The sequence below is a fragment of the Piliocolobus tephrosceles genome, chromosome 2 (assembly GCF_002776525.5).
Source record: "Piliocolobus tephrosceles isolate RC106 chromosome 2, ASM277652v3, whole genome shotgun sequence".
Lineage (NCBI taxonomy): Eukaryota > Metazoa > Chordata > Mammalia > Primates > Cercopithecidae > Piliocolobus > Piliocolobus tephrosceles.
In genome coordinates, this window is record NC_045435.1 from 89,603,986 (window position 1) to 89,617,296 (window position 13,311).

General features: G+C 41.3%; 1 protein-coding gene across 4 annotated transcripts in view; it reads left to right on the plus strand.

Moving 5' to 3' along the window:
• Positions 1 to 13,311, plus strand: part of SETD2 (SET domain containing 2, histone lysine methyltransferase) — a 151,611-nt gene that overhangs the window by 115,511 nt on the left and 22,789 nt on the right. For all 4 annotated transcript variants that reach the window (XR_002735540.2, XM_026454859.2, XM_026454860.2 and 1 more), the window contains 2 exons: positions 8,045 to 8,179; positions 12,195 to 12,334. Coding sequence is in view for 3 of the 4 variants with exons in the window: in XM_026454859.2 (XP_026310644.1) it covers positions 8,045 to 8,179; positions 12,195 to 12,334 (275 nt within the window). In the remaining variant the exon portion in view is untranslated. The remainder of the gene's footprint in view (positions 1 to 8,044; positions 8,180 to 12,194; positions 12,335 to 13,311) is intronic.

Below are 13,311 nucleotides of genomic sequence, written 5' to 3' on the forward strand. Positions count from 1 at the left end.
AAAAAAAAAAAAAAAAAAAAATGGCGAAAACTACTTTTGTACTGACCTAATATAAAGTGAAGTGATTCAGATATAAAGTAATTTAGGCCGGGCGCGGTGGCTCAAGCCTGTAATCCCAGCACTTTGGGAGGCCGAGATGGGTGGATCACGAGGTCAGGAGATCAAGACCATCCTGGCTAACACAGTGAAACCCCGTCTCTACTAAAAATACAAAAAACTAGCTGGGCGAGGTGGCGGGCGCCTGTAGTCCCAGCTACTCCGGAGGCTGAGGCAGGAGAATGGTGTAAACCTGGGAGGCGGAGCTTGCAGTGAGCTGAGATCCGGCCACTGCACTCCAGCCTAGAAGACAGAGCCAGACTCCGTCTAAAAAAAAATAAAAAATAAAAAAAATGAAGTAATTTAATGATTTTTTTATTCTTCTAGAAGTGGTGACAGAAAAATTGTATTTTTCCCTCTAAAATCTGTTGGACCTTCTCAGATTTATTCTGTAATTCCCATTAGAAATCACATTTTAGCCGGGCGCAGTGGCTCACGCCTGTAATCCCAGCACTTTGGGAGGCCAAAGCGGGTGGATCACGAGGTCAGGAGATCGAGACCATCCTGGCTAACATGGTGAAACCCGGTCTCTACTAGAAATACAAAAAAATTAGCCGGGCGTGAGGCGGGCCCCTGTAGTCCCGCCTACTCAGGAGGCTGAGGCAGGAGAATGGTGAGAACCCGGGAGGCGGAGCTTGCATGCGCTGAGATCGCACCACTGCACTCCAGGCTGGGCGACAGAGCAAGACTCTGTCTCAAAAAAAAAGAAAAAATCACATTTTAGGCCTGGCATGGTAGCTCACTTCTGTAATCCCAGCACTTTTGAAGGCCAGGGTGGGCGGATCATCTGAGGTCAGGAGTTCAAGACCAGCCTGGCCAACATGGTGAAACCCCATCTCTACAAAAATTAGCTGGGCCTGATGGCGGGTGTCTGTAATCCCAGCCACTGGGGAGGCTGAGGCAGGAGAATCATTTGATCCCGGGAGGCGTAGGTTGCAGTGAACCAAGATGGCACCATTGCACTCTAGCCTGGGAGACAGAGCGAGACTCTGTCCCCAGAAAAAGTCACAGTTTAAAGATACTTCTAGCAGATATATAGTTGAGAAACTAGCATTTTTGTAAAATTTTTTCTTCTTTTTTTTTTTTTTGGAGACAGTGTCTGGCTCTATCACCCAGGCTAGAGTGCAGTGGCGCAATCTTGGCTCACTGCAACCTCTACCTCCCAGGTTCAAGAGATTCTCCTGCCTGAGCCTCACTAGTAGCTGGGATTACAGGTGTGCACTACCACTCCCAGCTAATTTTTTGTATTTTTAGTAGAGACAGGGTTTTGCCATGTTGGTCAGGCTGGTCTCAAATTCCTGACCTCAGGTGATCCTCCTGCCTTGGCCTCCCAAAGTGCTGGGATTACAGGCTTGAACCACCATGCCTGGCCTCATTTGTGTAATTTTAAGTCATTTGAATGAGCACGCTCTTCAAATCTCATACAGGTTTTTCAGCCGGGCGTGGTGGCTCACATCTGTAATCCCAGCACTTTGAGAGGCTGCAGCAGGAAGATCACTTGAACCCAGGAGTTTGAAACCAGCTTGGGTAACATAGTGAGACCCTGTCTCTACAAAAAGTAAACAAAATTAGCCGAGTGTGGTGGCACATGCCTGTGGTCCCAGCTATTTGGGAGGGCTGAGATGGAAAGATTGCTTAAATCCAGGAGGTCGAGGCTGCAGTAAGGCGAGATTGTGCCACTGCACTCCAGCCTGGGTACAGAAAAACAAACATTCATGTTTTCCTGTGATACAGAAAAAAATAAAACAGAAATCTCATGTAGGTTTTTCCTTAACAAATAGATAAGTCACATGATAATATGTACATGTCTCACAAATGTGTGTATCTTCTGCATTATTCCAGTCATACTGCAAATCGCTTTCCCTTCTTGGTTTATAGAAACCAAATTCATACTGTTAAAAGCCTAGAAGTCTTTTTTTTAAAAAAATAAGTAGATACTGCTGTTGTTATCTCCCAGCCAGCATTTGGAAGTGGTCTTCTAAACCACAGCTTTATTCCATATGAGTCAAATACTAGTGTCTGCATAATGAGCCTTACTTAAACATCCGATCTTGTCAGAAAAATTCTTCATGAATATATTGTCAATGATGGCCAAAGAAATTCTGTCCTCCAAAATATTAACAGTTTTCTATTGTACATTTGGATGATTGACTTCCTGGTCACTCTAGAAATAACATGTTTTATCGTGGTGAATTTTTTTTTTTTCCCCCTCAAAATTAGAGTTTGAACTAGCTTTTTTCTTGTTTTATAAAATCAGAATATCGGAATATTAAATGTTCACACTCAGAGTATGTGAGGTAATTATGAAATCCATTCTATTCCAAAAAAGTGAAGGTACCAGTAGTAGGAAATGAAGTCAAAGAAGTTACAATAGGGTCTCAGGAGGAGCTTTAAGAGGATTTTTGGCTGTTAGACTGAGTAATGTGGAAATCCACTGAAGCAGTTAAAATTGAAGAAAGCATGATCTGAGATGTTTTGAGAAGATCACTGGCTGCTCTGGGTAAAAGAGATTGCAGGAGTCAAGGGCAAAAGTAGGAGACTGGCCAGTCATGGTGGCTCATGCCTGTAATCTAAGCACTTTGGGAGGCTGATGTGGGAGGATCGCTTGAGCCTAGTAGTTTGAGATCAGCCTGGGTAACATGGCAAAACCTTATCGTTACAAAAAATAGAAAAATTAGTTGGATGTGGTAGCATGCTCCTGTAGTCTCAGCTACTCAGGAGGCTGAGGCAGGAGGATCATCTGAGCCCACGAGGTCAAGGCTGTTGTGAGCCTTGATGGCACCACTGCTTTCCAGCCTCGATAACAGAGTGAGACCTTGTCTCAGCAAAAAAAAAAAAAAAAAAAAAAAAAAAAATGTAGGGAGGCAAATGGTCATGGCAAGGTAATATGGTCACTTGCACATGGTATGAGTGGAGGGATAAGAAAATAGGACAGGTACAGTGGCTCACATCTATAATCCCAGCACTTTGGGAAGCCATGGTGTGGGGATCACTTGAAGTCAGGAGTTCAGGACCAGCCTGGCCAACATGGTGAAAGCTTGTCTCTACTAAAAATACAAAAAAATTAGGTGGGCTTGGTGGCGCACGCCTGTAATCCCAGCTACTCAGGAGGCTGAGGCAGGAGAATTGCTTGAACCCAGGCAGCAGAGGTTACAATGAGTTGAGACCATACCACTGCACTTCAACCTGGGTGACAGAGCGAGACTCTGTCTCAAAAAAAAAAAAAAAAAAAAAGAGAGAAAATATATACAGGTTGAGTATCCCTTATCTGTAATGCTTCGGACCTGAAGTGTTTTGTATTTTGTATTTTTTCAGATTTGGGAATACTTACATTATATATACTTAGTGATTGAGCATCCCTAAGCCAAAATCTAAAGTATTCCAGTGAGTATTTCCTTTGAGCACCATGTGAACACTCAAAAAGTTTCATATTTTATAGCATTTAGGATTTCTGATTAGGGAAATCAGAAATGTTTATGCTCAACCTGTACATAAATACAATCATGTACCATGCGATGGCATTTTGGTCAACAACAGATGGCATTTATGACAGTGATCCTCGTAAAATTATTATGGAGGTGAAAAATTCTTCTGGCCTTGTGACATCTTGATGATCCTGACTTTGTGTGAGCATAGGCTAATGTGTGTGTTTATGTCTTAGTTTTTGTTTTTTTATGTTGATACATAATAGGTGTACGTATTTTCAGGGTACATGTGATAATCATATAATTAGTAAAAATGTATTGAGATATCCATCACTATAAATATTTGTCTTTTCTTTATGCTAGAAACATTCAATTATTCTCTTCTAGCTGTTTTGAAATATGTAATAAGATTATTGTAGGCCGGGCATGGTGGCTAAAGCCTGTAATCCCAGCACTTTGGGAGGCCGAGATGGGCGGATCACGAGGTCAGGAGATCGAGACCATCCTGGCAAACACGGTGAAACCCCGTCTCTACTCAAAAATACAAAAAACTAGCCGGGCGAGGTGGCGGGCGCCTGTAGTCCCAGCTACTCGGGAGGCTGAGGCGGGAGAATAGCGTAAACCCGGGAGGCGGAGCTTGCAGTGAGCTGAGATCTGGCCACTGCACTCCACACTCCAGCCTGGGCGACAGAGCGAGACTCCGTCTCAAAAAAAAAAAAAAAAAAAAGATTATTGTAAAGTATAGATACCTTATTGATCTATCAAATACTTGGTCCTATTTCCTCTATCAAATTGTATGTTTTTCCCATATATATATGGGAAAAACTTATACAGTAAGTTTATATATATAAGAAAAGCTTACAAATAGATGTAAAAATATATAAACATAAGTTTATATATGTAAGAATATATATATTTAGAAAAAACTGATAGAATAAAAATAAGGATACAAAGAAAATATTTGGGCCAGGCGTGGTGGCTCACACCTGTAATCCCAGCACTTTGGGAGGCCGAGGCGGGCTGATCACGAGGTCAGGAGATGGAGACCATCCTGGCTAACACGGTGAAACCCCGTCTCTACTAAAAATACAAAAAATTAGCCGGGCGTGGTGGTGCGCGCCTGTAGTCCCAGCTACTCGGAGGCCGAGGCAGGAGAACGGCGGAGCTTGCATTGCAGTGAGCCGAGATCATGCCATTGCACTCTAGCCTGGGTGACAAAGCAAGACTCTGTCTCAAAAAAAAACAAAAAAAAGGTAAAGAAAATATTTGGCCCAGTGTGTTGTCTCACATTGGTAATCCCAACAGTCTGGGAGGCCGAGGCAGGAGAATCACTGGAACACAAGAGTTCAAGACCAGCCTAGACGACATAACGAAACCGTGTTTCTACAAATTTGTTTGTTTGTTGTTGTTTTTTTTTTTTTGAGACGGAGTCTCGCTCTGTCGCCCAGGCTGGTGTGTGGAGTGCAGTGGCCAGATCTCAGCTCACTGCAAGCTCCGCCCCCCGGGTTTACACCATTCTCCTGCCTCAGCCTCCCGAGTAGCTGGGACTACAGGTGCCTGCCACCTCGCCCGGCTAGTTTTTTTGTATTTTTTAGTAGAGACGGGGTTTCACTGTATTAGCCAGGATGGTCTCAATCTCCTGACCTTGTGATCCGCCCGTCTCGGCCTCCCAAAGTGCTGGGATTACAGGCTTGAGCCACCGCGCCCGGCCACAAATTTGTTTTTAATTAGCTGGGCGTGGTAGCACATACTTGGGAGGCTGAGATGGAAAGATTGCTTCAGTCCAGGAGTTCAAGGCTACAGTAAGCTATGATCACACTACTGCATTCCAGCCTGGGTGACAGAACGAGACTCTATTTAAAAAAATATATAAGCTGGATATGGTGGCTCACACCTGTAATCCCAGCACTTTGGGAGGCCAAGGTGGGCGGATCACAAGGTCAGGAGATGGAGACCATCCTGGCCAGCATGGTGAAACCCCGTCTCTATTAAAATACAAAAAATTAGTTGGGTGTGGTGGCATGCACCTGTAGTCCCAGGTACTCGGGAGGCTGAGGCAGGAGAATCGCTTGAACCCAGGAGGTGGGGGTTGCAGTAAGCCAAGATTGCGCCACTGCATTCCAGCCTGGCGACAGAGCAAGATTCCTTCTAGAATTGCATGAACCAGGGAGGAGGGTTGTTTATACAGCTGTAGAATGTGTTTGTATTTTAAGATAAGTGTTACAAAAGAGTTAAAAAGTTGAAAAAATTTAAGTTTATAAAGTAAAATAGTTATAATAAGTTACAGTTAATTTATTAAGAAAGAAAAATGTTTTATAAATAAACTTAGTGTAGCCTAACTTTATATAGCCCAGTGTTTATAGTGTACAGTAGTATACGGTAATGTCCTAGGCCTTCGTATTCACTCACTCACCACTCACTCACTCAAAGCAACTTCCAGTCCTGCAAGCTTTGTTTATGGTTAGTGTCCTATACAGGTGTATCATTTAAATTTTTTTTTTTTTTTTTTTTTTGAGATGGAGTCTCGCTTTGTCATCCAGACTGGAGTGCAGTGGCACCATCTCGGTTCACTGCAACCTCTGTCCCCCGGGTTCAAGCGATTCTTCTGCCTCAGCCTCCTGAGTAGCTGGGACTACAGGCGCCTGAAACCATGCCTGGCTAATTTTTTGTATTTTTAGTAGAGACGGGATTTCACCGTGTTAGCCAGGCTGGTCTCGATCTCCTGACCTCCTGATCCGCCCACCTTGGCCTCCCAAAGTGCTGGGATTACAGGCGTAAGCCCCCGTGCCTGGCTTAAAAAAATTTTATACTGATTTTTACTGTACCTTTTCCATGTTTAAATGTGTTTAGACACATAGATACTGTTATAATTGCTTACAAGTCTTTATTACAGAAACATGCTGTACAGGTTTGTAGCCTAGGAACAACAGGCTATATACCATATAGCCTAGGTATCTAATAGACTTGTGAAGTACACTGTATGATGTGTAAGTACCTCATACACTTAGTAGGTTTGTGAAAGTACATTTTATGATGTTACCACAACAATGAAATCTCCTAACAATGCATTTCTCAGAAAGTACCCCCTTGTTAAGCAATACATGACTGTACATTTTCCTCTCAGGCTTTGTGATACTATTCTGATGATAATTCTGCCTTAACAATTAACGTTTTTCAGTCTGGTTTATTATCTGAGTAGATTAAGCTGATCCAGAATACCAGATTAGGTATTCTTTTCCTTTTTCCTGTGTCCTGTCAGTAATTACTCATCCAGAAACCTGCTAGGTAGCTGCATTGCCTATTCAGACTACTTGAGTTTTTACTGGTATCATTTGGAATTATATTTTATATTTTGAGTACTTACCATTTAATGTTTCTGTATCATTTTACCTGCTAGAATCTCAGTCCATAGGAGCAAAATCTCTCCTTAAGTACAGGATACATGTCTATTCAGTTCCTTAGCAGTCACCACCTCTTAGGACAGCACCACCTCTTAGGCTATTTTTCAGTCTTCTTGTCATCTCTTCTTCTTTAAGCAGATTTTCTATGCTTGAGAAATAATTACAGAGTAGGTATAAGCCCTAGTATAGTACTTATTTCTTATGAAACTCCAGACATAGGCAGTACCTGTTTTTGATGGTGGTCAGCACTAAATGAGATGATGTATGTTAAGGGGCTTCTTGTATCATAGAACACTGTATAAGTTAGTGTGTAGTGAGAATTTCAGATGCATTGATTCTGCTGTCTTTCTGCCAAGGAGTTTTATTATAGAAGACTACAAAAAGCTAACACAAAAGGTAGCTTAAAATTTGATCATCCTTGGACTCGGGAAGGGGAACATCACACATCGGGGCCTATCATGGGGGGGGAGGGGGGAGGGATTGCATTGGGAGTTATACCTGATATAAATGACGAATTGATGGGTGCTGACGAGTTGATGGGTGCAGCACACCAACATGGCACAAGTATACATATGTAACAAACCTGCACGTTATACACATGTACCCTAGAACTTAAAGTATAAAAAAAAAAAAAAAAAGTTTGATCATCTTGTTTACTATGATTCACACTCTTTGATCTTTTCTGGTCCAAACAACCTGTTATTACAAGTTGGTAGCAAAAGACTTCCTTCAGAGCAGCGTGGCATTGTTTCTTGTATATCCCAGGAGCAGCACTTCATTGTTTTTTCCTTATAGAAACTGTGCAACTGTTTAATTTTCAATGTCTTTCCAATATCATTGAAAGCTAAACAATTGGAGACTTTCTATGAACAATAAAAAGAAAAAAGTTTTTTATTTTCTTATGATAAAATAAAATCTAAGTAAATGAATAGGGAATTAGTCAAAACAGAAACCTTGGTACTTGAAACAAAAAAATTGTTTTACACATTTATGTCCAAATATATATTTTAAAAATTTAAAAATGTTATGGGTATATCTTTAAGATTGTGCCATCTTGGAAGTCAGTCTGTTTATTAAAGTGACAAAAGTTTAAATTATTGATTTCTTCATTTTATCTTTTAGAGTTATGCCCAGCCAAGTCTTCAGTATATCCAGGGGCAACAGATTTTCACAGCTCATCCACAAGGAGTAGTGGTACAGCCAGCCGCAGCAGTGACTACAATAGTTGCACCAGGGCAGCCTCAGCCCTTGCAGCCAGTAAGAAATATTTCAGTTGTTAAAACTCATTGACTGTCTACTTTGTCTTTAGAAGGTTTTCTTTTTGGTTTGGTTTGGTTTCGGGTTTTATTTTTGGGTTCTTTTTCACATGTTCTTTGTTTATTTATAAATAAAATTTTTTTAAATTTTGTTTGTGTATTTATTTACTTACTTATTTTGAGATGGTGTCTCGCTCTGTCACCCAGGCTGGAGTTCATTGGCACAATCTTGGCTCACTGCAACCTCCACCTCCTGGGTTAAAGCGATTCTCCTGCCTCAGCCACTTGAGTAGCTGGGATTACAGGTGCGCGTCACCATGCCCGGCTAATTTTGTGTTTTTAATAGAGACAGAGTTGCCAGTGTTGACCAGGCTAGTCTTGAACTCCTGACCTCAGGTGATCCACCCACCTCGGCTTCCCAAAGTGCTGGGATTATAGGTATGAGCCACCACGCCCGGCCTGTTTTTAAATTTGAATAGCCACCAAATTCCCCTGAGCACCCTGAGGGCGTGAACTCAACCATTTTGTAAAAAAAAAAAAAAAAAAATTAATTCTGTAGAATTTATAGTTCTGTTAATATATATTTTGCTCCGCACCTGTAGTCCCAGCTACTCAGGAGGCTGAGACAGGAGAATGGCGTGAACGTGGGAGGCGGAGCTTGCAGTGAGCTGAGATCGCGTCCACTGTACTCCAGCCTGGGCGACAGAGTGAGATTCTGTCTCAAAAAAAAGAAAAAAAAAGCTCCTAGGATCCTTTTTATTTGTTGTTTACCCTGACCTTGTATTTTTATATTTTACTATGAATTTTTGAAGTAATAATTTTCTTTTTTTGTTGTTGTTGTTTACTCTGTCACCTAGGCTGGAGTGCAGTGACATGATCTTGGCTCACTGCAACCTCCGCTTCCTGGGTTCGAGTGAGTCTCCTGCCTCAGCCTCCTGAGTAGCTGGAACTAGAGGTGTGCATCACTGCACCCAGCTAACTTTTTTTTTTTTTTTTTTTAATAGACGGAGCCTTGCTCTGTTGCCCAGGCTGGAGTGCAGTGGCAGGATCTCGGCTCACTGCAAGCGCCGCCTCCTGAGTTCACACCATTCTCCAGCCTTAGCCTCCTGAGTAGCTGGGACTATAGGTGCCCGTCACTACGCCCGGCTAATTTTTATGTTTTTAGTAGAGACGGGGTTTCACTGTGTTAGCCAGGATGGTCTCAATCTCCTGACCTCATGATCTGCCCACCTTGGCCTCCCAAAGTTCTGGACCTTAATTTTTGTATTTTTAGATAACGGGGTTTTACCATGTTGGCCGGGCTGGTCTCGAACTCCTGACCTCATGATCCTCCCGCTTAGGCCTCCCAAAAAGTGTTGGGATCACAGGCGTGAGCCATTGCACCTGGCCGAAGTAATAATTTTTTTTTTTTTTTTTTTTGGAGACAGAGTCTTGCTCTGCCACCCAGGCTGGAGTGCAGTGGCCAGCTCTCAGCTCACTGCAAGCTCCGCCTCCCGGGTTCACGCCATTCTCCTGTCTCAGCCTCCCGAGTAGCTGGGACTACAGGCGCCTGCCTCGTCGCCTGGCTAGTTTTTTGTATTTTTTAGTAGAGACGGGGTTTCACCGTATTAGCCAGGATGGTCTCGATCTCCTGACCTCGTGATCCGCCCGTCTCGGCCTCCCAAAGTGCTGGGATTACAAGCTTGAGCCACCGCGCCCGGCCCGAAGTAATAATTTTCTAGACCAGCTATCTATTAGTATTTACCACTTACAGGTTGTGTATCCCCTCTCTGAGCTTTAGGGGACCAGAAGTATTTCACATTTCAGAATTTTATGGATTCTGGAATATCTGCATTATAATTACCGCTTGAGCATCCCTAATTTGAAAATCTGTAACTTGAAATGTTCCAATAAGCATTTCCTTTGAACATGGCCTTTGAGTGTCATGTCAGCACTCAAGATGTTTTGTATTTTTGTATTAGGGCTGCTTAACCTGTACTAGAATATGATACTGTAATAGTCACCAAGGACGAGGCATGTAGAATTGTGTGATATACTTCACTCTACATGTACAATGTTTTTAAAAAAATTTTATACAATGTTTAATATTAAGATAAACTTTTGGTATTCTGCAACATATGTAGGAGGATATGGTGAAATCTCAAAGTAGTGTTGTTTTCAGATAAAGTGGAAAATAAGAGGTTGGCATGGGAAACAACTGAAAAACTGAACAGAATAGCGTGGTCAAATCAGCACTTTAGAACACTGACAGTTCTGGAGAAAGCTCTGGTAGCAATCCAGCAATTGATGGTGGCTTTAGACAGGATTAGTGAAGATGGACTAAAAATACTGTATGTGAGACAAAAGGACAATAAGATAATGTGTACTTAGAGCAGATGTTTGAGTAGTTGTTATGAGTTGAGCCCTTCTAGGCCTTTTTTTTTTTTTTTTTTTTGAGTTAGAGTCTTGCTTTGTTGCCCAGGCGGGAGTGCAGTGGTTTGATCTCAGCTCACTGCAACCTCTGCCTCCCAGGTTCAGGCAATTCTCCTGCCTCAGCCTCCTGAATGGCTGGGATTACAAGTGCACACCACCACACCCGGCTAATATTTTTGTATTTTTAGTAGAGACAGGGTTTCACCATGTTGGCCAGGATGATCTCAAACTCCTGACCACGTGAGCCACTGTGCCCAGCTGACTAGGCATTTTTAATACAAACATAAATAAGTTTCCATTTGTATTCTTAAAAGCTGATCTTTCAAATAAGAGAGAGATGATGGTCACAAGAGAAAATGATGACTGCACTAAAAATAGAGTTTTGTGTTGGGAATAAGTACTGAATGGTTTGGAATATATTTTTTCTTTTTTGCCTTAAACTATTAAGAGATAAACGGTTTGGAATATTAAGTGACACAGAAGCTTGGGGAAAAGAGGTCACTTTATAAGCTAAAGGATGGGGTAATGGAGGAATTGAAACTTAAGCTGGGCCAAAAAACCCCAACTAGGTGAAATAAGAGTAAAGAAGAGTATACACAAAGCAAGAATGCTCAAAGACCCATGTTTGCTTAAAAAGTGAACACGTTTTATCTGAGCCTGGGGTCTTCAGGTTCCTCTTTAACTATGCAAGTAAAGGTAAAGCTGAAAAAAGTATTCTTCATTAATAGGCTTGAAAGAAGGAACAAGTATATATTCTTGTGATTGCTAGTCTGCTAGGGCTGCCGTAGCAAAATACCACAGAGTGAGTGGATTAAATAACAGAAATTTTCTCACAGTTCTTGAGGCTGGAAGTCCAAGATCAAGGTGTCAGCAGTGTTGGTTTCTCCTGAGGCCTGTCTCCTTGGCTTGCAAATGGCTACCTTCTTGCTGTATATGCCTTTTCTCTGCGAATGGCCTCTGGTGTCACTTCTCTTCTAATAAGGACACCATCCTATTAGATAAAGTCCTCACTCTTATGACTTCATTAATCTTAATTAGCTCTTTACAGGCCCTGTGTCCCAATAACAGTCACAGCAGGATTTGGGCTTCAACATACATGTTTTGGGGAAACAAAAATCAGTCCATAAGTGATTTTGAGGTTTTTATGTTTTTCAGAATGTGGCACTAATATTTTATAGTTTTGAGGTTTCAAGTACAGAAAAAAATATAATGGATAAATGTTAACATTCTGTCATATTTGCCTCTCAGGGTTTTTTTTGGTTTTTCTTTTTTATTTTTTTTAAGATAAAGATATTTCTGGAGCCCATTTGCCTTAGAATTGGTGTTTTAAAGCTGAAAAATGCTGCTCTATATGATAAACTGCTGACTGTTTTTTAATATGGTATTTTGGATGGTAAACTTAGAGCCAACTGTCAGTTTTCTGATAGCTCTGTAAAGCTCTTTATATATACTGTCCCTTATTTCCTATGTTGTACCTTTCCTTTATCCTTTTTTAAAGAGGAGGTAGATGTACATTTTTGCATATTTAAGTGGACTATTTTTGTCCTATTCAGCCAGATTAAGAGAGCTATCACTGATCAAAAATGTGTGTGTTTTCTTTGTAGTCTGAAATGGTTGTGACAAATAATCTCTTGGATCTGCCGCCCCCCTCTCCACCCAAACCAAAAACCATTGTCTTACCTCCCAATTGGAAGACAGCCCGAGATCCAGAAGGGAAGATTTATTACTACCATGTGATCACAAGGTAAGAAGAGCTGTATGGGCATTCCCATGTCTGCTTTTAGTTGATCAAAGAAGTTGCCACTATAAGAGGAGTTTTACAGTTGTAAACTTCTTGTCATTAGCTGTTCACTGTACTTGAAGGCTACTGGATTTCCAGAATGACATCTTAAATGTATTTTAGACCTTAGACTTTGGGTTTTTTAAAATTTGTTTTAGTGTATTTTTATTTTATTTATTTTGTCACGCAGGCTGGAGTACAGTGGTGTGATCTCGACTCACTGCAACCTCTACCTCCCATGGTCAAGTGATTCTCATGCCTCAGCCTCCCCCAGTAGCTGGGATTTCAGGCATGTACCACCATGCCTGGCTAATTTTTGTGTTTTTAGTGGAGACGGGATTTCACCTTGTTGGTCAGGCTGGTCTCGAACTCCTGACCTCAGGTGATCCACCTGCCTTGGCCTCCCAATGTGTTGGGATTGAGCCACCGCATCCGGCAGTTTTGGTATATTTTTAATCCACAAGACTCTTGGAGAAAGCTAAGGAGATTTTTTTAATGTTACTTCATCTAATATTGTAAAGTATCAGGGGTCACAGACATCTTTTCTGTAAAAGGCCAGAAAATAAATATTTTGGGTTTTGCCAACCAAGCAGTCTGTATCATAGCTACTCAACTCTGCTGTTGAATTTTTTTTTACTGACAGCACTCTTCTATTTCCAAATTAAATAGCTAGATTGTTTATCCTTGACACATATTATTTACGCTTGTTATAGAAAGCAAATATAGTAGAAAAGTACTAAAAAGGAAGTATAATTACTGGAGCTGCCACTACTCAGAGATAACTAATGTTTTTAAAATACCTTTTAGACAGATAGCTTTATGTAGGTATATGTACTTTGTGTGTGTGTGTGTTTATATACACTCATCTATATACTCTTACGTAAATTGTTAAGATACATGTTTTTATAGTCTGCTTTATTTACTAATCTATTTTATAGAGC